At 52.1% G+C, this 26,812-nt stretch overlaps 9 protein-coding genes, 3 non-coding genes and 1 pseudogene across 13 annotated transcripts; 9 read left to right on the forward strand and 4 right to left on the reverse strand.

The window, feature by feature from the left end:
* Positions 1-2,970: 2,970 nt before the first annotated feature.
* On the reverse strand, positions 2,971-3,058 carry CC1G_20038. Its single transcript has one exon. It is a non-coding gene; the product is annotated as a tRNA-Glu (tRNA).
* A 2,385-nt stretch (positions 3,059-5,443) lies between these two features.
* CC1G_04908 (hypothetical protein) lies at positions 5,444-6,022 on the forward strand (the record flags this gene model as incomplete). The annotated part of the gene is made up of 1 exon (XM_001841012.1): positions 5,444-6,022. One exon carries the CDS (start codon positions 5,444-5,446, stop codon positions 6,020-6,022), a length of 579 nt encoding a protein of 192 aa, XP_001841064.1.
* Positions 6,023-7,033: 1,011 nt separating this feature from the next.
* CC1G_20039 lies at positions 7,034-7,222 on the forward strand. The gene has a single exon. It is a non-coding gene; the product is annotated as a tRNA-Glu (tRNA).
* A 1,296-nt stretch (positions 7,223-8,518) lies between these two features.
* CC1G_04909 (hypothetical protein) lies at positions 8,519-12,742 on the forward strand (the record flags this gene model as incomplete). Its single annotated transcript, XM_001841013.2, has 1 exon — positions 8,519-12,742. The coding sequence occupies one exon, from the start codon at positions 8,519-8,521 to the stop codon at positions 12,740-12,742; it is 4,224 nt and encodes a 1,407-aa protein (XP_001841065.2).
* A 627-nt stretch (positions 12,743-13,369) lies between these two features.
* CC1G_20040 lies at positions 13,370-13,457 on the forward strand. Its single transcript has one exon. It is a non-coding gene; the product is annotated as a tRNA-Glu (tRNA).
* A 268-nt stretch (positions 13,458-13,725) lies between these two features.
* On the reverse strand, positions 13,726-14,286 carry CC1G_04911 (hypothetical protein; the record flags this gene model as incomplete). The annotated part of the gene is made up of 1 exon (XM_001841015.1): positions 13,726-14,286. The coding sequence occupies one exon, from the start codon at positions 14,284-14,286 to the stop codon at positions 13,726-13,728; it is 561 nt and encodes a 186-aa protein (XP_001841067.1).
* A 1,081-nt stretch (positions 14,287-15,367) lies between these two features.
* CC1G_04912 (hypothetical protein) lies at positions 15,368-15,954 on the forward strand (the record flags this gene model as incomplete). Its single annotated transcript, XM_001841016.2, has 2 exons — positions 15,368-15,686; positions 15,752-15,954. The coding sequence occupies 2 exons, from the start codon at positions 15,368-15,370 to the stop codon at positions 15,952-15,954; spliced, it is 522 nt and encodes a 173-aa protein (XP_001841068.2).
* A 120-nt stretch (positions 15,955-16,074) lies between these two features.
* On the forward strand, positions 16,075-16,161 carry CC1G_20041 (annotated as a pseudogene). The gene has a single exon. The product of its transcript is annotated as a tRNA-OTHER (tRNA).
* A 757-nt stretch (positions 16,162-16,918) lies between these two features.
* On the reverse strand, positions 16,919-17,758 carry CC1G_14039 (hypothetical protein; the record flags this gene model as incomplete). The annotated part of the gene is made up of 2 exons (XM_002911955.1): positions 16,919-17,241; positions 17,482-17,758. 2 exons carry the CDS (start codon positions 17,756-17,758, stop codon positions 16,919-16,921), a joined length of 600 nt encoding a protein of 199 aa, XP_002912001.1.
* A 619-nt stretch (positions 17,759-18,377) lies between these two features.
* Positions 18,378-18,916, reverse strand: CC1G_14040 (hypothetical protein; the record flags this gene model as incomplete). The annotated part of the gene is made up of 3 exons (XM_002911956.1): positions 18,378-18,638; positions 18,711-18,814; positions 18,886-18,916. 3 exons carry the CDS (start codon positions 18,914-18,916, stop codon positions 18,378-18,380), a joined length of 396 nt encoding a protein of 131 aa, XP_002912002.1.
* A 3,278-nt stretch (positions 18,917-22,194) lies between these two features.
* CC1G_04913 (hypothetical protein) lies at positions 22,195-22,567 on the forward strand (the record flags this gene model as incomplete). Its single annotated transcript, XM_001841017.2, has 2 exons — positions 22,195-22,362; positions 22,412-22,567. 2 exons carry the CDS (start codon positions 22,195-22,197, stop codon positions 22,565-22,567), a joined length of 324 nt encoding a protein of 107 aa, XP_001841069.2.
* Positions 22,568-23,109: 542 nt separating this feature from the next.
* CC1G_04914 (hypothetical protein) lies at positions 23,110-25,145 on the forward strand (the record flags this gene model as incomplete). The annotated part of the gene is made up of 11 exons (XM_001841018.2): positions 23,110-23,254; positions 23,316-23,391; positions 23,459-23,529; positions 23,579-23,787; positions 23,846-24,109; positions 24,163-24,199; positions 24,251-24,279; positions 24,449-24,697; positions 24,751-24,833; positions 24,895-25,011; positions 25,064-25,145. The coding sequence occupies 11 exons, from the start codon at positions 23,110-23,112 to the stop codon at positions 25,143-25,145; spliced, it is 1,362 nt and encodes a 453-aa protein (XP_001841070.2).
* Positions 25,146-25,678: 533 nt separating this feature from the next.
* CC1G_04915 (hypothetical protein) lies at positions 25,679-26,682 on the forward strand (the record flags this gene model as incomplete). Its single annotated transcript, XM_001841019.2, has 4 exons — positions 25,679-25,814; positions 26,022-26,297; positions 26,352-26,592; positions 26,658-26,682. The coding sequence occupies 4 exons, from the start codon at positions 25,679-25,681 to the stop codon at positions 26,680-26,682; spliced, it is 678 nt and encodes a 225-aa protein (XP_001841071.2).
* Between the last annotated feature and the right edge of the window lie 130 nt (positions 26,683-26,812).

The raw sequence follows: 26,812 nt of genomic DNA on the forward strand, positions 1-26,812 counted from the left end.
ATATACATCCAGATTCAACGCGATGGCAGTCACATTCAAACACGAAACGTCCAGCGTGATTACATACAATGGGCGCTTAATAGCCCTGCACCCAGCATCATCTGATCAGCGGAGTTCCGAATCTGTCGATAATCGGATTACTTATACTTAAAAGGAACATTCAAAGGTGGCTCTCACCCACCTTGCTCCCTCTTCCTTCGGCGTGACGTGAATACCCTACCTACCCACCTATCTACCTGCGTGCACGCCGATGTCAGACGTGAAGAACGAATATGTGCCAGGTGGTCAGACTTTCCGACCTTCATGATCTTGTCCTCACTGACCATCTCGTCGTGTATAGTCTTGCCTCATGATGCCATGGTGCCCGACGCTCGCCTCGAATGGCAGGAAATATACGAAGAAGATCTCGAACCGAGCGTCTGGGACTCGCCACCAATCTTCACGACCTGTGTGGTACGATCCTTTCATTCTTCACCGGGCAGCAGTTTCTGGTAGGCTCAATGTTTTTCAAACCAATCGCTCCCTCCATCAAAGGCCATCTTCGTCGGAATCGTCGCGAGCTGCTTGCTCACATTAGCTAGAGATATCACCAGCCCTACTGGGGGAGAGAGTCCCCGGCTCTCAGAGGAAATCCGCTCTTTCATCTCCCTTTCGTGCATGCAACCTGTCGTGACCCTGTGGGTGTTGACCTCGTTCTCCGTCAGACATGGGGCAACCCTCCCTTACAAGGTCACGCTGGCGATTTTGAATTGCATCGTAGTCTTCATGGTAGCAAAAGCTCTTCTTCCTTAAAGTACTCCAGCTACCTCTATTATCCTAGTCGGTAGGCCATACGAGTAGAATCCAGACCAACAGCCCTTGAGCTTATCTTCTGTTTACTATGTACACCCTTTATGATAACCTATAAAGGTGTTATATGACTATCAACGCTGCCATGCTCGAATGGGCTACCGTTGACGGTCCGTCAACGAGTCGCCTAGGTGAATGAATCCTCAACAAAGTTTGGTCATAACGATGTAACTTGTGTGACTGTCACTCGTCGTTGAACGACGGTTAATAGCAGGCCTGTTCGTAAGTGCGTGCTCAACAAAATGCCACCTGTACACTGCCCACCGCAACGGCCACGGGGTTCCTCGTTCTATCAGAGATTCATGCGAAAGAAGGACACGGAAAATCACTGCTAGCGACAGGCATGTCGTACATAGGGACCGGCATGAGGTATGCAGACGCAGCTTTCAGTAACCATAAACCAACTGACCACTCCCAGGGACAGCCTACCGTGTGCACCTCTAATACATCGCCCTATGCGACGTACAACGTATGCCCATGCCGCAGTTCCACCCACGCTCATCACGCCCCATTGGTGAACTCACCCAGCCAATGGTTGCTCCCTACACACCCCAGGACTAACACATATCTCCGTCTACTCGAGTACACGTTCTCTCGGACCCACTACACCAAAGAAACGTAGTTCTTCCTTGGGTAAATTCTGCCAGGTGGAGGTGGAGTCGAGGACGGCGAGCGCGGGAGTCAAAGGCGTTCATGGAGGGTCAACTCATCCCAGACATAGACATCTCCTCGCCAGTACGCTGGCCCACAGTCTCGGTAGGTCATCAGATAACTGGATTCCCGCTGTCGACTAAGTATCTCATTTTCGGTCATTTACTTTACGGCTTCATATCCGGTGAACACGACACCATCAATCAACCCTTCGCCTCCCGATCCACCAGACCATCGCTCAGACCTGATGTTTTCTTCCAACCCATAGCATCGACCTGCGAAACCACTCGCCCAACCCATCAAACCCGACGGCCAATACCATGCTTCCTACACCCCCGTCGAGTCGTCGACGCAGATATGCAAACCACAAACTGGCCGGGTTCTCCAAGGAGTTGGTAAAAGGAGTTGGTAAAACCGTAGAAGTCTCCACAGTTAGGGAGAGTACAACCCTACATCCAGGTTCGTTGTCGCGGCTCGTTTCTCGTATCCGTACCCAAGTTTCTCTAGCATTGAGCGTCTCTATGGGTCACTTCCCAGTCGACATATGGACTCACAGCCCCATCTCCGAATCCCCAAACCCTGACCGTCAATGAAGCTCTCTCTATTCAGTGGCTTCATTGGACCAGTCGACCGAGTTTCTTACCATGTATTTCACTCACCGACCCCTCGAGCAGCGGAGAACGTGTGTTTATTCCAAGAATAGGCATGGCCTTAGGAGGACTGGATGGTATTTCTCAACAGAGGGCTCTGCGATGTTCCTTTGAGGCAGGTATGAACTCGGTCTCACCCCAGGGACCTTTTCGGTTGTTCACACCAGCCTGTCCAAGTACGCCCTCAGCCACGACCTGTAAAAAAGGCCGGAGCGAGTGAGCTGTAATATACGTCGGTATCTCCATCGGGATCCGTGGGCGCTCCGACGACAGACTATCGCTTCAAAACGGTTGACAAATCAGTTTGGCCTTGCCCGTGGTACGATGGTAATGGGCGTACCGTAGGTGAATCCCCCGCCCTTCCGTATTACATATCTCCTACTCGGACTGTAGACACAGTGTACGATCTTCAGAATAGAGTCCCAGCCGTCATGTGGCCAGATGACAAAATGTCGAAGCCCGACCTCGTCCTAAATATTCTTCTGGAGTGCCGCCTATGTTCCATTAGGATCGACTTCCTTTCGCACGTAAAGAGGCAGAGAAAGAGTGCAACTTCGACGTTGAAAGGGAGAAGATTCAGAGGAGCATGGACAGAGCGTGACCCAGGCATGCGGCGTCCTTCCAGGCAGCCGGTGGCCCGGGCCTGTTGACCCGGGTCTGGGGACAAGCGCCCATGCTTCATACCCTGACCGATTTGGCTCATCTGCGAGATTGGTGGTGAACGCTAGGACGAAGAACAAGAGCAAAGACAAAAGGAAACAAAAACAAAAGGAAAAGATGGCTTCCCGAACTTAAGAGAAGTCGCAATAAAAGATTGTGTTTCGGATACGGGGAATCGAACCCCGAGCTGCCGCGGACAAACTCTCGACGATGAGAGGCGGCAATGTTAGCCGTTACACCATATCCGATGGCAACGGTAGGCTCTGTCGATCAAGTACTACGGATTCGCAGGAAAACAAGTAGATATCTTTAACATGTTGGCGGTACTAATATCACTACCGCCCTATTAGGACAACGCAGAGCACTCCGACTTCACACCACAGGCGTCGCCGTCGGCTCATAATCAAAGCACCCTGCCAACTTGCACCACCGAGTCTTCGATTCCGTATTCCAGAAGGTGGTTAGTGCCCACGTCCGCGCTGTCGTCTGGCCGCTCGGGCAAACTACGAGGCTGGGGTAATCGACGGCTTGGTCAGGTGGAGGAGCGCATCCGGCGCCTAAGGTTGTCCCTGGAGCTGCAAGGACCCGAGAGTGGAATTTGTTAATAATCAATGTATACGATACACTTTTCAAGAATAACGCGGAAGCGTGAAGTCAAGGATGTGTGATGAAGATTCTTCATCATTGAAGAGAGCTAGTACGAACCTGGGATAGGCATCCCTCGTGTAGTGCTCACTGGCGCACAAGCAGAGCATGCCTCGCATCTCGTCCCGATCATAGTATAGGTTGTCGTGTATGACCCATCCTGGCCACAATAGGGGAATGGTGGGCAGTATATGGTCTTGGGAGGACATGGGGGAACGGATTGGGTGATTGTACTGGTGGCTGTAGTTGTGGTAGTAGCCGTTAGGACATCCGCCGACTGAGGTGTTGGTAGAGGTCCTGAGGTGACACGAGCTGCTGAGGCAACGGAGAGGAATGCGCTGGCCCATACGAGAATGAGGGTACAGCTGGTGATGTGAGCGTACATCCTTAAAGAGGATGAGCGATACGTCGAGAACATGATTCGCATTCGACCAGTCTGTACTTTAAATATCAAGACAGAGCCTCTGTGCGTGTGAATGGAATAAACAGTGTGAGAACCCCTTCGTGTGATCTTGTCGAAGACGCCTTGGAACCATCACATACGCTCCTCAATTCACCCCTGAAAATTCCGAAGTGTCTGAGTTACAAGTTTGTTCAGTACTCTGACCTGAGACTTTGAGTGAACGTGGGATTGGCACTACGGATTTTCATCGGAATCTTGGGCTGATTCGAGCTGATGATCTCTGTGGCTAGGGCGCCTATGGCCAAGCTGGACTGAATTTCGGCGCTTAAAGTCCTTGCCAACATCTCCAAGACGAGAGCGATTACAACGTTCTGTACAACTGAATTCGAATTTTTCTCTCCTTTCAACGTTTCCAGGTAGTTTAGTGAGGCAAAAGATAGATCTATATTACTTATGATGTTAATGCTCACCACACACTTCCCGTCAGACAGCTGTCTCGAAGAAGTTCCCGTGGGACCACCGTGACAGAACCCAGCTTGACAAAACCAACATTACGTTGCTTAAGTAAAACATCTACAAATGTAAAGCATGATACACTCTCTGCAGCAGGGATTTTGACGATGAGAACATCCTTTAGAAGTCAGGCATCGGGAGTCGCTGTTGGCTCGTAATCAAAGCAACTGGCCAACTTGCACCAGCTCGTCTTCGATTCCGGGGGCCATATGCTCGTCAGTGTCCACGTCCTCGCCGTCGTTTGCAGCCATGCTTGACGGGAACTGAATGCGAGGTTCTGTGCTGTATTTTATTTTAAATACAGGCCAGAAGAATGAAGAAGTCGAATCCGTATTTCCTCAATTGACAGCGTGAACCCTCTCAACTCCAGACCAAGTCGAAGGATCTTTCAAAAAGACGCTTCTAAAGGCGTCCTTGAGAATCCGAGCTCCCCGAGCTCAACATTTTCAGCGCTCTTTTGAAGAAGCCCCATTCATCGGGTCTTCATCGGACACGCGGACTGATCCGAGCTGTTAAAGTCGTGGGCTTGGACGTCACTGAGCGTCAATAGCCTGTCCCTTACATTGGGCGCTTAAATCCAGTGGTGGAGGTGAAAATCTCTATCCGTGCCGTGTTGCTGTTGATCTCTGTTACTTTGCACTACCCCTGTAATTTTGAGAAGGATACTGGTGTGCTGCTATACCGTTCATAAATATCGACTGGACCAGTTCATGACCGTCTCCCTCGGACAGTAACGCTTCAAAGGACTTCTCGAGCGGCAACCCTCCCTGCCTTTCATTCCTATTCGGTCAACTAATGCGAAAGGCCACGGTTCTCCAATGATTCTTCGTACCTTCGAAGCTGGAAAACCTAACAAGCGGCCTGGCATTTCAACTCACACATTTAGAGACCTGACTTCTCCTGGGCGGTCCCAGTCTATAGCATCCCCGAGTAAACACCGGTATGGTTCGTATGCGATGATGTTTTCAACCTTGTAGAACTTCTACAGATTTAGATCGAGAGATATTTAAACCAGAAGAATCAACACAGATTGTCCTACCAATCCCCTTCCAAGCTCAAGAACGAGTTAACGATGCTCATATCCATGACCAAGTTCCCACTGGCACTAGCCCTCTCCCTTCTCGCACTCCCTCTTTCCCTCGCATCCACCCAGGATCCTACATTCACTCCAACTCCCATGCCCCAGCCCACAACTCAAACCCGTACAGTCCGCTCCTGCACAGTCCCCGCAACGATCCCCTGCCTCCCAACCTGCTTCTGCCCAATGGAATACAACTCCCTCAATCACCCCCGCTTCACACCCACCCCCGTCCAAATCGGGACTATATGCCACCCTTGCACCGCATGTGCGCTGGTCTCTACCACCCGCGGTGTCCCTCGTCCCACACCTCTTCCCGACCCCACGATCACGTCGTTGGGCGCGGTGTGCACACCGGAGCAGGGAAACGAGTTTGATAAGAAGTTTTGGATTATTTGTCCGGAGGCGCAGGACAAGGTGTATACCTGGATGGAGACGAGTACGTGGGTGTGGACGCCGACGGCGAGCCAGGTGACGAGTACGGCGTGCGTGTTTGAGGGGTGTTATGACGTTGAAAGTAGTTTGGACGCGCCGACGTCGTATGCAACTGCGACGAGTTGGGTGGGGTGTTGAGCAGTAAGAAACCTGGCGTTGGAAGGGCAAGGAGGGAAAGGAGGAAGGGGGTAGTTGGACCTTGGGATTGTAGGACGTCTTGTATGTGGTGATCGTCGACGAGATGTGCGTCGATGTAGGTTTAGGAGGAGAGGAGGCTGGAAACTACACCAGACGATGAGATTGACGGTGTGGGACAGCATGCTTGACTGTGGCAAGTGACTCGATAATTCTGAATATCGACGAGGGGACCGTTTGAAAACGCCAATTGACTTCAATACTCATTGCTCAATTCAAAATAAAATCGAAGAAGCTTTTCATCTTTATGATTTCCGAATGATGTTTATGAGAGTGTCGATTCGGATTTCTTGCGCTGATAGGTTTTCTCAGAAGGAACAGAATGCTCGCCTTCCCCGAGTGCACCTGCTCAGCGCGCTTAAATGAAATCACGTGGTTAGACTAGCTCTTTCTAGGGGCAACTCACTTCTGCATTGCTAGGACATGTCTTCTCCGATACCCGTTTAAGACCACAGTATACCCACAGCACCCATACTGAACCGCTTTGACATGGTCAATATATGCGCCTCCTGGCGGGCCTCCCCTACAACGGTCGCAGACAACCCAACATCATCACAGCACCTCTGCGCGAGCGGGACGAGATGGGACCAGCACGGCGCTCGTGTTGGAGGGCAACCTGAGGACTCCCACGTCGCTTTGTTCGTCGACGGCAAGCCATGTCTGGGCCACATCCATTCGAGAACGACAGAAAGCAGCAACGATTGACGGTAGAGGTCGGTATCTCCATCGAATGCTTGGGCGCTCAACGTTCACCAACGACATACAGTGTTCTCCTAGTAAAAGGATCAACCAATCGGGATCAGCATCATTCCTTCCAATTCCGCTTGACCAACAAACAACGTACTGAACGTACCGATCCTTCCGTCCATAAGTCCGAGCAGGAGAGAGGGCTCTCAACACTACGAGCTGCCGAGTAGTAAACAATCGTAAGGTCAAACACGTCAAAGTTGGTCCTTGGATATGGTGTAACGGCTAACACGACCGCCTCTCGTACTTACTCTGTATACATAAAGGGTTTTTTTCTGTGTATCAGAGAGAGTAGTATGAGCATGCACTACTCAGTGTAGTTCAAGGATACTCATTTTATAGCCTGAGGGCTTGAGCTTGAGGCGGAAGCTCGGGGTTCGACTCCCCGTATCCGAAGTTTATACTTATGTTTTTTATTCTTTGGTTAGCTTGGTGCTACTTGGTACATGGCTCTCGTTCTGTTCTGGACTCGTCGGTGATCTGCATGATAGCGAGCTGCATGCGCAGCGCGATAGGGCTCAGGGTATGCATACGTCTATGCTGTTGCGGTGTTTCCATCGATAATACCTTTCAGACAACTTCTATCTGCTAATCTCGACGTATGTCAGTGATAATGACAGCGGCGCGCAGTGCATGTCGAGTCTATACGCCATGCGCCCTCATCGGCTGGGTTGAGCGAACGTTCGATTCAGAGCCCAGTGGTGCCATACCCATCCCCACACTCATGCTCTCGGAAGATCTAGAGACGCCGGCGCCCCGGCATTGAACGCCTCGAGGCTCAAGCCAAATCTCAAGAACATCTAGACAGATACATACAGTACCTTTCTGATCGAAACCGAGCTTGAAGATCTGAGTTAGGGGCGGAAAGGCCATAAATAGCAAGACCAAAGACCGAAACGCGCTGCACGTGATGAGATGCGCCTCGAGGCTGAACGCGTTCCCCCAAATTCCGGAACTTTTCAAAGTCTTCCCCTCTTTCCCCCACTCACTCACAGTCAATGGTCAGTCGCCATATTGCATGATCCCTATTGATCCAATCCCAGACATTGTCGTTCCACCATCATTATGCGCTCAATTAGCCACCGGGCCGCCTCGTGGACCCTGGCATTGATGACCCTGAGGCATTGAGCGATGGCGCATACTCCATTCAGGATGGTACGTTGTTTACGTGACGGCGATATAAAGAGACGGAACTTTCCTTAGAAGCGAACGAGGCTTGGTTGGTTCTTGGTTGTCGACGTCACGAGGATCTCGTTGACTTTTGGTTGAAGAGGAGTTGGACCTTTTGGTGGTGGTTCACTTTCACTTTCACCTTCCCTTTCGTCTCAGGCTTGAGACTCCAATTCGACTTGGACTCAACTCGACTCGACGTGTAGGATTTTTGGGATTTTCTGGATTTTGGTTGTACTTTGACTTGGTGCGTCCCTCTCTTCGGTGTTCTTTGTTCCATGTAGGGCTAACAACGACTGCGGTGATAGGATTTTTGCATGTGCATGATACTGTAACGACATACAAACGACTGTTTGTTTTACGACCTCGCTCACGACACCCTTGTAACGACCCTTTCTGTATTCTCATCCACCCACATTGTACACCAACACCAAGCCTACATCTACCACTACGCGACCGCAAACACCAACAGCACCAGTGACAAAGTGACGAGCAGCCAACCAGCACGCACCACGAGCGAGAATGAAGTTCGACATGTTCCTCAGCGCGCGCAAGGCCTCTCCCGCCAGCTGCACGCTTTCGCTCGAGAACGCTGTCACCTCGTCACCCGGGCCTCACCACCAAAACCAAAACACCATTGGTGCAGTTGCCACCACCAGCACGAGCACCACCAAAAGTAGTGCTACGCCAGCGATGAGAGCGGCTCTGGAAGTCGTCTCTGCTAGCGTCACCTCCGCTGTTTCGTCGCTCCAGGCGACCATTTCGTCCTCTACCTCTACCTCTACATCCACGCCCACCTCTGCCTCCACGTCGGTTTCGTCTTCGGCATCGACCCTCCCGCCCCTGAAACCAGTCCCCACCGCACCCTCTCCCCCGAAATCACCCCGCCACGCGTTGCTCAAACGTCTCCCGCTGCCGAGTCTGCCGCTCTCCACGAGCTCGCTGTTCAACAGCGGGAGGATGGCGAGGAACAAGATGCTCGAACGTGTCAAGGCTGACGGGAGCAGCGGGCTGGGTAGGAAGAAGAGGTCGAGTAGCGCACCTGGGATCAGGAGGGTGTCTGCTCCCGCGTCGTGCTCGTCACCTCTCGCCTCGGAATCGGCGTCGTCGACGTCGAGCTCAATGTCGTCCAGTGACTCGACGGGTGAGGCTGGAGCTGGAGGTGACGTCCAGTCTAGACCTGTGGCGAGAAGGAAGAGGTCTGTGACGCTCACTGCCATTCCTATCCCTTCGGGGTACACCATGTACTCAACCCCGCCAACACCGTCGTCGAGTCCTGCGGGTGCGGACCCTGTTGCGTTCCCGTCTTCCCCCTCGTCCTCTGCGCGCGTGGAGGAGCATGGGGCTGCGGACGGGAACGGTGATATTGTGATGGGCGAGGTTGGATCTGGGGTGGGCGAAACCACTCACACCAACACCCCCGCTCCATCCGTCAGTGTTGTGGCTGCGGTTGAGGAGCCGCCGAGGAAGAGGGTGCGAAGGTGTTCGACTTCTATTGGTGGTACTTCTTCGTCTTTGACTTCCTCTGCGTCGATTACATCTACGCCCACGCCTCCAGCTCTGGCTCTGGTTCGCCCACCCTCCCCCGCTCCTCCCGTACCAGCATCCGAAGTCCTGGCTCGGGAGCGCCAGCCCTCCCCTCCTCCAGCATCCTCGTCATACCTGAATGTCTCAAGCTACCTCCGGTTCCAAGCATCGATATACCATACGATCCTCCTCGCTTCAGATGGTATCCACTCTTCCACCTCTTCCTCTTCCTCCTCATCCACCGCCGACTCCTCAACCCATACTCCCACCAACACCCACTCAGAAGAGTCAAACCAACAACAACACCAACAGCTCCGCCGCCGAAGTTCGCTATTCGACGATGACGACTACGACGACCTTCTCAACTCCTACTCTTACTCTTACTCGCACTCTTCTTATACAATGGAGGACGGCTATCAAAGGAGGCTGGCGCTACAAAAGTTGGATAAGAAGCTGTTGATGAGGATTTATTTGCAGCTTTTGATCAAGGGGCTTGGGGGGCGGATTTTGAGGGTTGGGAATGGGTTTGGTGGGATGGGTGGTGGTTCGGGTGGTAGTGGTTCGGGTGGTAGTGGTTCGGGTGCGAGTGGGGGCGCGAGTGGTGGAAGGAGAAGTGATACCGGGAGCTCGAGTGGAAGTGGAAGTGGAGGTGTCCGTCTATCGACAGGCGAACACTGCTCCCTCGGGAACGAAGTTAGTCTGAAGAGGTCGTTGGGGAGTGTACTCGGACTCGACGAGGATCAGAAAACCATCACGCGCGGCGGAGGAGATAGGGATGGAGATATGATAATGGACGTTGATTCTGATTCTCCTCACGAGGAAGAGGAAGAGGATAACCATCCACCTCCAAGACCTGGTTCGCCGACGCCTTACGACGAACAAACCGAATCTTGTTCGACGCCAGCCTCTGCGTCTTCTCCCGAAGCTTCATCGCCTTCAGAATCTTCATTACCTTCGGAGTCTTCAGTACCTTTGCATTCTTCATTAGCTATGGAACCCGAACGACCTACGACCCCTCCTAAGCCCATCTACGACGAACCGGAGATCACGCTTATAGGTCAACCGTTCCCTTCTTATGCGCACGCTATTGCGTTTATTTTGCTCAAACTGCGTAGTGGGAACAGGAATGGGAACAGGAGGGGCCGAAGGAGTTCGCGGAGCCGGTCGCCTGAACCGGTGGATGATTCTGGTGAGATTGGGGAAGGAGGCGAACTTGGGGAGGGGGAGAGAGGGAGAGGGAAGCAGGGTGTTGGAGTTGTTATCGTACCCTCCCCGTTGAAGTTTGGGTGGACGCCGTACTACGAGGAGGAAGGGGATGGGTGGTTTCGCGGCCAGGATATCCATATGGACGAACAATACCTTGACGACGACCGGAGAAGAGCGGAAGAAGAAGAATTGGAGATGGAGATGTTGGTTGAGTTGGAGATGGAGATGGCGTATGGGCGGTACGACTGTGAGGACAATGGGGATGGGGGTTGTGGTTTGGGTTGTGGTGGGGATTTGTGTGGGTGTGTAATTGGGGGTACGGATGGGAGTGGGGATAGGGATGGAGAAGGAGATGATGAGGAAGACGAGGAGTGGAGGATGTTGAAGAGGCAGATGGCTAGGCGGGATTTATCCGCCCAGTCTCCGCCTCATTCGCATTCTCCCCCACCAACCGCTGCGCCTTCACCGACCCCGACCTTTGTACTCGACACACCGACCCGTGTACTGGACCAACCACCGCCACCGCCACCACCACCACAGCCATCGATCGCCACGTCGCAGGTGCAGGTGCCCTCCTTTAGGAGTGTGACGAGGAGACTGCAGTATGCTAGGTCTGCTGTGGCCTCTAAAGTCTATCCCGGTGCGAGTTCCAGGGGTGGCAAGAGTTCTCCGTTGAACTTGGACACCAAAACGTCTCCTCTGAAGTCTTCGGCTACGACGACCACCAGGCAAGGTATTACAACTGCGAATGTGGGGCCACCGAGACGACTGCCGAGACGGTCGACGTCGCGTGCGCCGCCGAGTGTTGCGTTGAGGTGTGAAGCTAGGCCTCTCTCCGTGGCTGAGGACGCGATGATGGTAGATGACGAGCCGTTGTACCCGCCTGGTCTTGAGACGCCGTCAGATTCGCTGGACTTCCCGCCGCCTGCGTATCCGGGTGGTTTATCCACTACGACGTACACTCCGTTGGGAGCGTTGAAGACGGCGACGACGACGGGCTGTCGCACACCAGGGAAGTCGACGACGACGACGAGTATCTCGAGGTCCCCGCCTGGTTTATCCACGAGTACGTTGTGCGCGTCGTTGAATGCTACTGTTGTTGAGAGTATTTTGAAGCGGAAACTTGGAGGGGATGGTGGTGATGGACGGGGTGTAGGGGAGAGAGGAGGGGAGAAGGTGGAGAGTTATGGTGCTGGGAAAGGAGAGAAGGGTGTGGGAGGGGAGAAAGTGGTGAGGCGGGTGCTTGGGAGGGTGGACGTGAACGTCGGTGCTGGGAACAGGGTCGATGTGAGCGTCGTACACCACCACCACGCGCACCCGGTGGAAGCGCAGAACGTGGATATGGGCGAGGGTATGGGTATGGTTGGAGGTGGAGGTACAGGAGTGGTGAAGAAGGATGGTCGGTTGAAGGGTGTGAAGAGGCGGAGGGTGTCGAGTTCGGCGAGTTCTCGTTCGAGTTCCGTTTCGACCACCGCATCGAACTCTTTGGCCACCATCTCCACTTCGCCTCAGGCTATCCCGTCACCGCAGTTGCCTTTGGTCGCTTCTCAGTCGCCCGCTGATGTGCCTTCGTCGACTCGTGCGGGTCTTGATGCGTCTTCGTCGACTCATGCAGGTCTGGGTGTAGGCTACGCGCCTTACCCCAGACCACTTGTACGTGGGAGGGCGAGGGTTCCTTCGCCTTCGAAGATACCTGCTCCGGTCCCACCTCCTGCTCCTGTCTCGAGTTCTGGTCCTGGGTCTCCACCGGGGATTGGACTCAGCAGGCCTAGTGGGACAGGAATTGGACTCGGCAGGCCCATCGGTAATGGATCAGGAGGTGGTGGAGTGGTGAGGAGGAAGAAGTCGAGGAATTGTTCGTCTACTCTTCTTCGTGTTCGTGTTTCCGGTTCGGGTGGGGATTGCGAGGGTGGTTCGCGCTCTGGGGTGGGAGGAGGAGGAGGAGGTCCGGGTACGTTGAGGAAGAGGAAGGGAGGGTATTTTGTTGGGTTGAGGGAGGGTGGGGGGTTGTAGGTCGAAGTTTGGTGTTGGATGTGTTGAGTGTCTTCTAAAAACTCTCGTTCGTCTCTCTCCCTCTGTTCTGTTTCATTCGACGCCGTCGTCCTCTGCATCGACTTTCTCACTTTTTTTATCATGTCTGGATTTTCTATTCTATTTTATTTTATTTCGGAGGGGAGGTTGATTCTTCCTTCTCGCTTTATGATCTTTTCTTCTCTTTCTTTGTTTCTGCTTCTCTTGGATTTATTTACGCATACATACCACATCACATACTACACACTACACACATCTACATCCTCCATCCTCCATCTTGTATCGATCATCTCACAAAGCTAGTTCTAGTTATCTATCACGTCGTTCCTTCCTTGCATCTTTTACATACACATACTATCTCTTGCCGCATGTCACGCGCATACGTACTATCGCTACTATCTCTACGACATACTAGTCCTTTCTTTCTTTATTTTGTGTCTTGTTATCTATTTTGGGACGCTACCCGTTCCAGTTACGATGGGTATTCGAATCTGATGATCGTCTCATCATGACGTTTCTGAACTTCAACTTCTGTGCTGCCGAGTGTTTTTATCTTGAACGTTGAAGGAATAGTATGTAGATGAGGTGCATTGAAGCAGTTATCAGATATCGGATATGGTGTAACGGCTAACATTGCCGCCTCTCATGATCGGGAGTCAGTCCGCGGCAGCTCGGGGTTCGATTCCCCGTATCCGAATCAATGAAGCGAAGGCTATCTTTTTCGAAGTTCTGGTATTTTGAGAATGGTTCGTGTGTCGTTTGGACTAGGGTATTTTGGTTTATTCTTTTTGGTTTACGATGCGATACAAGGAGAAGTTCCTCTTCTGCGTGAGTTGGGTTGAAAGTTACTTGGATGTAATCATGCTTCGTCTGGCTAAGGTTACAGTTATTGACATTTGTATGGTACCACATCTCGTCTCCTCATGATATCCATCGAGTGCAAGACGCACTCTATCTTTCATCCCTCAGCACCCTGACCACCTCGTCCCAGTTGCATACGTCGTAGGTGCCGTCAAACTTGGCTCAACATCGTAACACCCACCAAACGCACACGCCGTCGTCTCCACCTGGGTCGCAGTTGGTGTCCAGATCCACGTACTCGTCTTAGTCCAAGTGTACACGTTTTCCTGGCCCTCGGGGCAGATAATCCAATATCGCTGATCCCACGGGTTGCCTGGTTCGGGTGTACACACCGCACCCAAGGATGTGATCGCAGGGTCGGGCAAGGTAGTAGGGCGGGGTACGCCGCGGGTGGTTGAGACCAAAGCACACGCGGTGCAGGGGTGGCAGGTTGCACCGATTTGGACGGGGGTAGGTGTGAAGCGGGGGTGGTTGAGGGAGTTGTATTCCATTGGGCAGTAGCAGGTTGGGGGGCAGGGGAGGGTCGCGGGGACTGTGCAGGAGCGGACTGTGCGGGTTTGGGTTGGGGGTTGGGGGGTGGGGGTTGGTGTGAATGTGGGGTCTTGTGCGGATGTGAGGGAGGGTGAGAGGGTGAGGAGGGTGAGGAGGGTTGTGCGTTTGAGCATTGCTGGAACTTGGGAAGGGAAGCGTTGGATGTGTGGGTCACTTTGCAGCTGCCTTCGAAGTTTGGATGTCGAGCCTGAGTCGAGCTTGGTTTCTCAATGTCCTCGACAGGTACTTATAAGTATCGCTCGATCTTAAACTCCCACCCCTTCGTGCCTGTCGAAGTGTTGTGAAACAACTTCGATGGGCGAGTACGAGGCCGAGGGGCCGACCACTTCACATGCGAACTTTGGCGGGGTTTGCTCGGAGGGACGATAGGTTCGTGCCCAGCTGACGAGGTGTTGCTGGGAACCAGACGTCATTTGAGAAGATGAATTCCTTTGTATATCGATGTCTAACCAATGAATGGACAGGACCTTGTCTCGCAGGCAGGGTGCGAGCGCTTGAGCTTGAGTATTGTCTGGGTTCTCTCATCGGCATGTCATGCCTTGTATTGAGTTCTGGGGCCTGGATGTTTCGAAGAATCGTTCCAAAGGTGTGTCAGAAGATCTTCTCTTTTCACAATCAGTAATAAATGGCAATCAAAGCGGGGGAGAATGGCCGTTTAAGGGCTGCTTCGAGGCATTGTATAAGTGTCCCATGAAGAGGGTCGTGGAGACTGGATCTAGGTTTCTGCGCGATGGCCGTGAGCAGGACTGGAAGTAAACTTTGTCCTCCGAGCCACGAGGCGAAGGCTTTTGGATTGGCATTCAAACATACATGGAAACACATATGTCCTCGTCCTGCAGATATGGTTGTAAGCGCCCATTGCCAAAGCGTCGGGCTGTATGTGGATGCTCAGGTGGTTTCTAAACCCACGCGATTGTCAGCTCGGATCAGCTCGAGTATCCGATGAAGATCCGCCGATTTTGACTTTATTCAATAACGCTGAACAGAATGAACTCGGGGAACTCGGAGCTCAGGGCGCGGTTTACTAGAAGCGTCTTTTTGAAAGGTTCTTCGAACGCGGTCCAGTGTCGCGAGTACTCACGTTGTCAAACGGTGAGGGAATAATTATACAAATTGAAGTTCTTCTTTTCTTACATCTGTCTAAGAACAAGCCGTTGTTTCTCGGAACGTCCTTCATCCCCGTCAACCGCGACCATGGCCTCTCAAATCATCAGTCTTGTCCTCATAGCCGGTGTACTCGCTTCCTCTACATCCGCGGCTCGTATTGCTTCAGAGCCTTTTCCAACTCCCACCGAGTCCGATGCACCGACCACGACGACTACAACCACCATTGCTATCACTCAGTCTCCCACCCCCACCCCCTGTCCGCCGCCTGGACCAATACCCTGCCCTCCGTTCCCCTACTGCGGCACCGACGGGTCGTATACCCACACCATCACGATGATTGGGACGAGGTGTGAGACGTGCGCTGCGTGTGCACCTGTTAGTGCTACCCGAGGGGTTCCTATTCCAGGTGCGCTCTATCCTTCCAGGCTCCCTTTCGATGCCCTGTCCATGTCATGCTAATTCCCATCTCAGCTCCTGGAACAACCTTAGGCGCCGGATGCACACCACCTCCAAGCCAGGGCGGCGATTACCCCGGTATCGTTATTTGTCCGAGTGGTCAAACGACGGCGAGGACGTGGACTGTGACGAGCTTTTGGCCACCGGAATCGAAGACGAGTTGGTGCAAGTTGGCAGGGTGTTTTGATTATGAGCCTACGCCGACTCCTGAGTTATGAAGGTCGGACGTCAACGCTGCTTGTGCGCTTACTGTGTAAATAAGCTCGATACATGGAATTTGGATGGCCGCAATAAGTCTACGTAGTACCCGATGAAGGCACGAAAGTGCACCATTGTCATCGGATATGGTGTAACGGCTAACATTGCCGCCTCTCATCTTTCGAGAGTCAGGTCCGCGGCAGCTCGGGGTTCGACCCGTATCCGAATGTACTGGGGTAAAATGATTCTTTTTTGGTTCTACATCTTAGGCAGAGCCGTGCTATCCGTTATGTGTTGCCTGGCACTTGAATCCGTTCAATTTCTTTGTTTTGAGCCTAAGTTCTGCACTTCTATAGGGATTCGACTGAGCGCTTAGCGCCGAGCGGACATCCCGGCTAGGCGGTCCCGGCCGTTCCGGCTGACTCAGACCTTGTGCTGGAGGGGACAGCGTGCCCTTGCCTATTTCTCTTCCGCCTCTTTGCCAGGACCGGACTGAGACCTTTCCATTTTCTTCTCGCAGTATAGGACAAGAATGTCACCTTGAAACACGGTGAGTACGACGAATCTGTTCCCTTTGGCCAAATCTTTTGACTATAGACTTTTAAATTTTAGGTCTTGACGTTTGACCTTACGATAGGTCACGATTCTATGTATTCGGCTGTTCGCAGTGTCGACAGATTCACAGGACTCCCTCCTACTCGGACTTGGGACGGAAGGATGGGAGGATGTACGCTCGGTGCGCTGTTTATGGTCAAATGGAATTGAAGGCAATGATGCTGAAGATTGGTTGATCCTTTTACTAGTGGAACGGTATATGTCGATAACGGTTGAACATTGAGCTCCCAAGCTTCTGGATGGAGCTACCGCCCTGTACCGTCGTCTTTGGATGGATGTGGCTCAGGCTTGGCTTGTCGGGCCTTCTAAGGAGAGGAGGACAAACGGGCACGGTCGTGAACGAATCAGACCAGGCGAAGGAGAGAATCCTCAAACTGCCGTCCAAGGCTCGTCCTTCTCGCGCGGTGGTTCACCTCTAGACGCTGGAAGCAGGTCTGTCATGAGAATGGGGTGTTGAGTGAACGGGGCTGTGACGGATTTGGATCGAAGCTGGAGCGGTAGCACCCGGTTCTGGGGGGGCAGGATCCTGAATAGGAGCGTTGGTGCTCGGTGACTAGTGGTCGGGTCCACATGGGCGGGATACACCACCACTAGCGATGGCGCTGTATGAACATGGGAACCCATATAGGCCCCAGTGCCCACCAGGCCCCGACGATGTTCTTCGTCGTAGGGTCGGAGTTGGGAGCCAGTGGCTGGGAACGGGATAGACGACAGCGAGAATTCAGCGGCAAGCGAATTGGAGAGGCAAGGTCACGCGGAAGCTGGGATGACGATGAGGGCGGTCCAAACCTGCGATCTCAGCGTATCTTGACCTGGCTATTTTCTCCCCTAATAGTCGCCTTCATCTCCACCCAGGTCATCGCCCACACTACTCCTAGTCTCCAGCTTGCTCCACTGGTACTGTGCTCCCGAGATCCATCATGAGAGCTCACGGGTCATGTTTTCGAGGACGAGGACGAGGGCGAGGACGAGAATCGAGAATGGGATTGTAGATCCTAAGCGCAGAGTCGGTTGTCTGGTTCTGGGCTGGTGGGCTGCTGGTTGCGGGCGTCCTTGTGGAGGACCTGTCTGGATTCGGCGCATATGCTGGAAAGGCCAGAGTGGTACAGCATGGGTGTAGCGGGTATAGTGGGAGGACGCAGTGGCTGAGAAGGGAGAAATGCATTTGAAGTGACTCAGGGCGTAGATTTTGAGGCCCATTTGTGGCATAGTGTCACGGACCAAGTGGTACAGGTGCACGCAGGCTTTGCATGCGCCCCATGTGGATACGGTGTGTATACCTCACCTCCGTTCGCTCGTTCAAACTCACTCACGCCCGTTGCAACTCGCTACTGTGTTTTTCCATAGGCCTTCTGTCCCATGATTACGAAGGATCAGGAGTCCCGTCTTCATGCAGAGCCGAGGCTCGGTTCTAGCTCAATAGAGATGTTGTCCGCTGGCGACGAATTACGTCTAGGCGCTGACCGTTGTCAAACTCGTCGTCGTTCTTCGTGCGACGGTTGAAATTTTCCACAGTACTGACCGGATCTTCATTTTTGGCTGGATCGTAAGACTTCATTCATGTCATCTAGACGACTTCGAAGATGGTAGGGTGGCTTTGTAGCCGTTTCCGGTTAACAGTTGTGGACGTCGAATGGTATGGTATTCGTATTTGGGGACGGGCCGTGTATAGGTAAATACATCATGTGCTACAGTAACAGCATCTATGGGTACAAAAAGAAGAACGATCTGAAAAAGGGCAGCGTTGGACAGAGGCGAGTGTGGGAGATCTGAGCGAGCTACATTCTAAATTATGACGAATGGTGACTCGAGTGAATGGAGAGCTAGTTTAGGGGAGTAGTGCTTTCACAACCATGAATACAACGAAGCCATTCAGAATGGCCAGCGTGAGCCGGTAAGGCAGAGTGGCACCGTGTCGAACAGAAAACGAGGTCAGCACCCACAGTGTCACGACTGGCTGCATGCATGAGAGGGAGATGAAGGACCGGATGTCCTCTGAGAGACGAGGAGCGCCGGTCCCTTCCTGTGGAGAGGATATTTCTTTCGCTAGAACCAGAAGGCAGATGCCGACGATGCCGACGAAGATGGCCTTTGATGGGGGGCGATGGGGTACGGATATTCAATCGCAGAGACTCAAGCAACTGAAAAGGTAACGACCCACCACGTAGGTTGTGAAGGTTTGCGGCTCTGAGTCCCATAGCCTGAATTCAGGTTCGGGCTCTTCATACCCTTCTTGCAGATGGTGTTCGGTGCCGGGCTGAAGGACTTGTGAAGGAAAAGTAGTCGGTCAGATGCTCAGGTTGTAGGAAACTGAGTGTTTTGGACGGTCCAGTTACCTTGTCTGTCTTCCCTCTTGAAGTCTGCCATGGCAGAATTGCGGATACGTAGGGTCGGTGAAGTGAAGAAAGCTTGCTTTAGAAGTTGTTTATCAACCATTGCCTTTATAGGCCTGAATGGCTGTAAGCGGAAAACGCCCAAAGAAAACAGCTGTCAACGTGGCCGACTCTCCGCCGAATTCCTTCACACCCCTTAGACGCTCAACAGAGATAACGTGTCCGAAGATGAGGCCTGAGGGACAATGCCTCTAAACTATTTAAAGGTCTTGCCACAGAGCGTGCGATACATGAGGAAGCGTAACGAAAGGATTCAGATAAGACAGGCAAGAGTATGTTCCCTGGTTACTTCAATTTGGGCGCTTAATTCTTCGCCTCAAAGCTCAAACGTAAGACGGTTCACGGAAAGTTAGCCCGTGGCCGGACATTATATAATTCCCCTTGCCTAGCTGACTCTGAGCAGCAGAGCCTTCTACAGGGTCACACCAACTTGGGATTCAGCGCGGGTGATACGGGTAAAGGCAATTCACAAAACTATTTATGACTTACCTCATGGCGTTATTCATAATGGTTAGGGTTCTAAGTATTCTCTTGGAACCACGTTGTTTTACAGCAGTTGTGCGGAGAACTCGAGGCGACCGTTGATGTCACTATAACGCACGTCAACGTTGCTCAAGGCTGTGCTTTACTATACTAGTCTCACTAGTACTCCGTGGACCAGAGGCCAGACAAGGAAGACCATTGCGCGGCTACTACGATTCCTTCTCAATCCTCTCAGACGATACAGGCTTAGAGACTGTGCACGTCGCTTTGTGGTTCAGAAAAGTGGCCATCCGCCTCGTACTGATCAGTGCGATTCAAATGCTGTGCGGGGAAGATGATTATCCAAGTTGTAACTCAATTCATGCATTTTACAGCATTCAAAAAACCGGTGCTCTATGGTGTACAAATTACGGAAGGAATAAGCACCGTGGTGCGTTGTACCAGTCGTCTAAGGATCACACCCCTGTCGGTGGACCTGCATTTATACTACTTAGTAGGCCGCGACTACCTAGTACCCAGTAGCTTGAACGACGCCCACATCTCTATGCTCTTGCTTCCCTTTCTACGTGAGCGACTTTCGCGATCACACCTCTGAAGTGCTAACACTCTGTATGAACTTCGGGTAGCCAAGTAAAGTTGAAATTCAACACGCTTCGAATTTGACACCCTCCACTTAATCGGAAATGCCTCGTGAAGCCATCCGCGTTATACTGGTACGCCAGCCCATCGCTTCCATTGGCGCTCAAGCTCAGAGAGGGTTCTCTAGGTCGTTTGGGCCATCACTATCGCTCGGATCCCATCCCTTTACTATCCAAAAAATCAAGAAGTCAGCGTGGGTTTAGCTCGTGCGGTATTCCAGGTTGCTGCGGTTTCTTCTATGTGCTCGTCCCTACTCTTTGGCCTAGGGGTGGCACGGTCCAGAGGTCCTATGCGTGGCCTCTGTGACGTTGCCTTGCTCTTTCTGGTCATCGCGTGTGTATGTGCACTAACCGGCTGTTTCGTTATTGCGCCAAAGATCCTTTCTGGATCGTCGTCGAACATGCTCTACGCCTTTAAATAGGCTCAACGAGGATGTTTGCTCTCTCAAATTCAAGTGTTCCTCGGTGTGTCTATATAATTGTGAATGCGGACTATCTCAGGAGGGTTCTTCTGCCGGTTGCCACAGGAGGCTCTCTTCTGCGGGTGCCAACCGACAGTGGAGCCTGGTCGTGAGATATTGACTGTCTTTCTACACTGACAATTTTCTTAGAGTCGAACTTTTCAGGGTGTATAATAGACTGGGTGTAACGGATATGTACAAGGGCACTGAATAAATACGTTTAACAGGAGCAATCTGATGAAGTTTGGATCGAGCTTGAGATGGCAACCAAAGGCTGAATCGAGACTTGAGAAGGGAATGCGATAGCTATATATCTTCCTCATGGGAGAGGGTGAGGAATAGCGAGGAAGGATATGAGGACCAGGGTAGAGCACGTGGGAGATAGAAGCATTGGTGGTGTACGTTTCATGATCAATGCATGGCCGCTTAATTCATACGGCGCAGATCCTCGAGGAAGGAGGATTGTACAGGTCTGCCGCGCATGTTTGAAGGATGTCTCCCCATGACGGCGAGGCCATATAGTCTCGCCGCGTTGCAGTGGGTCGAAGGGGCAATCGATATTCTCATTCAGAACCTTAAGCTCACCGCACAGTGATGATAATCGTCGCACACGAGATAAAGGGCAGGCTTGCATATGCATTCTCAGACGGTCGGCATCATAATCAACTGTGAGACTGTGCTACATACAAGAACGGCGACAACAAGTGGTAAGTACTATGCAATGGCAGTCAGAAGCATACAATATGGAGTTAGTAGACGGTGTATGTTTTAGTAGCTACGTGGAGCGAAAAAGGTAGATAAAGGTCAGGAGCGCTGTTACGTCCATAGCAAGAACTACGCTTCGTCGAACTACGGACGTATCGTAACGAAGGCTAAACCCGCTTGCTGCTCCCAGCGCCGCCGTTGATGAGGAGCAGGCAAGAGAGACGAGGCCGTATACGTTATTAGCTAGGGCTGGCTCGTGCATGCTTCCTCCAGACTTGATTATCTCGCTCGCAAGATAAAACTCGGTCATAGTGACGATGGCGACTGCAATAGCCTGCCATAAAACCATTAAAAAGGTCGGGTAAGCGACTACACGCAATAGAAAACGGAATGGAGATCCCACCACCAGGCTTGAAACTTGCCCGAGGAGAATCCATTGGGGATCGTCGTGCACCAGTGCGGATAAGGGATTGAAATAATAGGCGATCATGGACGATGTAGTGCTGGGAGCGGTCTTCTCTGCGCCTTGGAACGAAGTGGCCATCCCGGAAAGTCTGGGAAGTCAGGAAGATGAGGGGAATATCGCATGCGCGATAGACTTCTTATAGCTTACAGTCCTTTTACCGTGAGGCCTCCATGAGGAACGCCGCATGTTATCCTGACCTTGAGCCCCATGAGCACAACCTCGAGGTCGATTAATCAAGTTGGGTGGAAAGAACGATGTCACCGGGGGAAGCATTTACATTTCTAAACTCGTCCCAATGTTTCGCGCCAGGAGCACCTATTAAATAGTCGTTCCAGACAACAGGTTGTTATCCAGTGCATGTATGAACAGGCGGGAAGACGTGCGCCACGGGCATGCTTCTGCGAGCGCTTAATGCCAACCAGGTGTAAATAAAAACGGCTGGCGGGGAATCATTGGCCTAGCATCTCCCCCACCGTCTACATCCGCTTCCAGGAACACCATGCCGTTTGCAACTCAAGGGGTATTCTCGAACGACGTCCCTCTCTCGGCTGTGAGCGAGAATGGGTCCCCACCCTTGGACGAAGAGCGAGGAACTGACGTCGAACATGCACATCGATGGTCTACTCGATCCGATGAACAGCTGCGCTTCCCCCAGCAGATGGCAATGGTGAGCCCCCTTCCATTCTCAGTCGTGCCGCAGGTACTGAATGCTTCAGAGTGCTGCACCTGCTGCTCTATCGCTAGCGTCAATCGCTATTCTTCAGCAAACTCCAAAACCTTACCCCCCTGGTGGCCCTGGGATTATTTTTGGCATCAATCGCTACCTCTGGTGCTTCGATATGGCTGTTCGCAGCTTCCTACTTCGTCAGTAGGAGGGGAGGTGTTCCCAGTGGAAGCCGTCTGGTGCCGCTAGCGTTCCGGGGAATCCATATTCTAGCGGAGTTGTTAATTTATGTTTCCTTCGTCCTCGCTTGCGTCGGCATGGCAGTCTTTTTCCCCCAATTGGCGCAAAGTGGAACAGACGTTGATACAGGCCTTAGTGTTTGATTGCAAGACTGGTCATATTTTATTTATCGTTATTACTTTGTATGTTCACTTCGTATTTGGCTTCGGCCTAAGTTAATCGTATGTATTTGGATCGGAGAACATCTATACTCTGCCGGAGTATGATGGCACTGTGCCGGGGTCCAAAGTCCGAGGTTTCGTGATTGATAACGTTGGCTTGACGTTGGCCATGAAACACGACAGCGAGAGCGACCAGAGCGACGACAAAGGAGTCGGCACGACTGCCAAACTCCGCTTTGCTCATGTGACTCGGTATCTACCGGTACCCGTTTATGGTCTTGCTCGCCGTCTCTCGTCCCATCCCTCAATTCCCGTCTGCCAGTGACCTGGAAAGTTCGCTGCGGCCAAGATGGCCAACGAGACGACACCTCTGTTAGTGGAGGAGAATTTCCTGACCGACCATAGATGCTTGTCCCGCGACATTTACGATAGATTTAGTCGCAATTCGAAGATTGTGATACTGACAATCGTTTCGGTTGGCGGTGTCTTGCCACGTAAGTAAATGTGTTTCTCCAACACCCTGTGCAATCTGACATGACGATTCTTTTCCGGTAGTGACCGTGGGCTGGAATTTCGTTCCTTCTATACCTCAAATTGCAAAGGACATGGAGTCCACGCCCGCTGTCATAAGGTCTGAGGCTGCTGTGATTTGCATCGCGCCGCTGTTTCGTTTGTTCACATCCCGAATCCCGATTCAGCCTGGCTATCAGCATATCTATCTTCGCGTTTGCCATTGGCGCTATCATTGGGGCAACCTATGCAGGCTTCTGTTCGTTCTCTGCCCCTGAAGGCTTGGGTAATGACTAATGCCTCACTAGATGGTCGACGGTCGGTTTATCTGTTCAGTCTACCTGTGCTTTTGCTTGGCTCGACAGGGGTCTCGTTGGCCCAATCAGTACCTGAGCTCATGGTATGGAGGTTTATACAAGCTATGGGTGCCGGCCCTGGTGGCTCTGTTGGTGCAGGAACCATTGGGGATATATACAAACTCGAGGAACGGGGTAGGGCGATGAGTGTGTATTTCTTGGTGCGTGGTGCTCAAAATTGGTTTATAAGATCTCCCTTCAACGCTGCGCTGATACAAGGCATGTCTTCTTGGTGTGGCTCTGGCCCCACTCGCTGGTGGTTATGCCGCCCATTATGCTTCATGGCGCCTGATGCAACTCGGACTTGGGTGTATTGGCTTCGCACTTTGGTTCGCCGTGCTCTTATGGCTGCCCGAGACTAGCCATCCTGGTACCAGAGGGATAGAGAAGATCGATGCCCAGTCCCTTCCCCGCTGGCGCTCAGTCATTTTGAACCCATTACGGCCTCTCGCGTTTTTACGAAGCCCGGTAATGCTTTCGATTGTGGGTTTCGCTCTGTCAATCGACGCGTTTCAGGGATAACCCCCTTTTGTTAGGCGCTGGTCACGGCATGTTCTCTCTACGTCTACCAGGGTAAGAAATCCCTTTGAACAGGCTTTACGGCATTGATCTTTATCCACCCAGTTCTTTTGATACCCCTTTCTTACACCTTGGTAAGGCATCCGTCCTCGAACAGGCTGAATTAATTCCACAAACCCCTTCCTTTAGGGAGCGCGTTACGGGATAACGAACGAAGCAATCATTGGGCTATGTTTCTTAGTCGCAGGACTCGGAAATATGCGTCAGTATCCTTCATTTGGATGCCGTTCATGTTCCTTGTAGGCTTGTACTGAGAACGACCTTCCAGTTGGCACACCGATCATTGGTTATATCTGTGATATGACAGTGATCAAGTGGAAGAACAAACGAAATGGAGTGTGGTGCCCCGAAGACCGACTGCGTCCTGCGCAGATCCCGCTCTTGGTTATTGTCCCAGTATCGTGCTTTCTCTCGGGTTTATTCTCAAGGTATGGTACCGGGGCTCTCGGACTTTCCCTGAATCTTCTTTGTCTCTTTTTCAATGGCTTCGGGGTGAGTCCAACCGAAATCTGCAACCTTGATTTTCGATTGATCAGTGCGGCCAGCTTGAGATGGTGTGGGGACCCTGCGCAGCTTACTTGGTCGATGTGGCGCATTCTAGAAGCGCGGAAAGCGTCGCCGCTAATGCGTAAGTTCGACTAGGCTTTCCGTGACATACCGACCTGACAGGTTCACCATTTCCTACATAGGGCCCTACGCTCAGCGATAGTTTCCGTTGGTGTTGGCAGCATCGTTCCCATGATTGAGGCCTGGGGCGTTGTGGCGACCAATTCACTCGCCTCTGCTGTTTCTATTGTGGGATTCGTGTATGTGTTATAACATTGGCCTTTCCTTCACCTGTTGACCGGTGTTGTATAGCTTGCTCTGGCTTACAATTCGGTTTGGGGATGAACTCCGTGCTGTCGTGGACGTTGGATTTTCGACTGCTGACTCCAACTGACTTCTTCCTTCCCGCCACGGACTATCGTGTCTTAAGAGTTGGCGTTTCTTGATTCAAGATTGTAACAGTCGTACCTATAAATAGCCAAATTGTTGAGGTCATCGATGATTTCGTGGACTTGGGTGGACCTCTAAGCTTTAAGGCTGACCCCCGGGATCCTCGGGATTAAGATGAGCAGAGGGGCCCAGGGGGTAGGCAGGCGAACAACCTTTATCCCTCGATTACGTGCGCGGTTCCGCTTGGCGCCTAATTACTATCCCTTGTGACCAAACTCTATTTCTCAATTCGGTGCTGTAAACGGGCGCTATCAACTTTGGAACATCACACGCCGCACAGCCCTGAAGAATCTAACTGGATGCTATGCAAGCATTGCCAATTCGAATGTCATTGCGGACGGCACCTGTTACCACCAGTCATTTGTAGGGTCACAAGAATGTAAGACTGGGACCTCAGCAAGTGAACAGATACTCGCGATCGTTATATTAAAGTGAGGGAAGTCAGTGCCGAGGCGATCCCCACCACCTTTCCATCCCATGGACTCCTCTCATTCTCCCTCCAAATGCTTCGACGCACGAACTGTGCCTCTGGAATACGGAAATGGGCCATTGAATCCCGATGTCGGTGGAGCTGCAACAGCAATAGCGAACATAGTGATCAACTTGCTTCTTCGTAAGTAGTTCCACATGGGTTGTGTTCTTCCTTTAAGCGCCGAGCCTCAACACCCTTCACCAGCGATCCTCGTCACCTGGTCCGAGGACGTCTCGACTGCAGTGCTCCTTTTGTATTCCCAAACGTACCCTGTACTGGTGGCGATCTGCTCCAGCATCTACAGCGAGAATTTATCGGTGTACGACGCGCAATTGGGGATTAATCTAGCCGCCAGTCCCATGTGCGCTTATGTCGTTGGATGCTCCATCCTTCACGCCCTGGGGGTCAATACCAGTCTCTACGCCAAGCTAACGTCGACAGAGACGCGAAGGATTATTTTCCTCCTTGGCCTCGCCTTGCCATGGCTATGGCTAACCAACAACGTCGTCCTGTCCTTCTCGACTACGGCCTTCAAGAATTCCGAGCACTGTGCCGAAATGACCATACCCCGGTTCCTCGAGTTTATGATTGTTTCAACATTCACTGGCGTTCTCGACGTCCTCGGTACGTCGACGTGTTAAACTGCTTATCAGGTCTGGATCCTGACCTACGTTGCAGGAAGAAGGGACTTGTACGACGACCTAAAGCGACGAGGGGGTCTTGGCCTAATCTCACTCGTTGTCCTGTGGGTCTATGGCTGGTACCTTGCACGACATCGAGAAGAAATCATCAGACTTGCCAAGTCGGCGGAGGAAACACCGTTTCGGACTAAGATTACTCGAGTGTTGCCATATGGAGATCGACTTATTTCCATCTATGGTCGAGTGAGGCTCATCTGGAGGTTACCTTGGGCTTGCTGGTGTGTTTTACAGCCACTCTCACACTAGATGGTACTAACATCAGGGCAGGACAGTCGTGTTCAAGCACCATCCATGGGTTTTTGTCGTAGCCCTCGGTTTGCTTCACTGGTCCTGGGTGGTAACCCTGTCGAAAGCGCTCAGATTCGACCGAGACGAACTCTCATTTGGGCAAGTTACTAGTCTATTCTCAATCATACCCTGTATCTACGGCGTTTATCG

Source organism: Coprinopsis cinerea (genome assembly GCF_000182895.1).
Source record: "Coprinopsis cinerea okayama7#130 chromosome 2 map unlocalized cont3.2, whole genome shotgun sequence".
In the NCBI taxonomy this organism is placed as follows: domain Eukaryota; kingdom Fungi; phylum Basidiomycota; class Agaricomycetes; order Agaricales; family Psathyrellaceae; genus Coprinopsis; species Coprinopsis cinerea.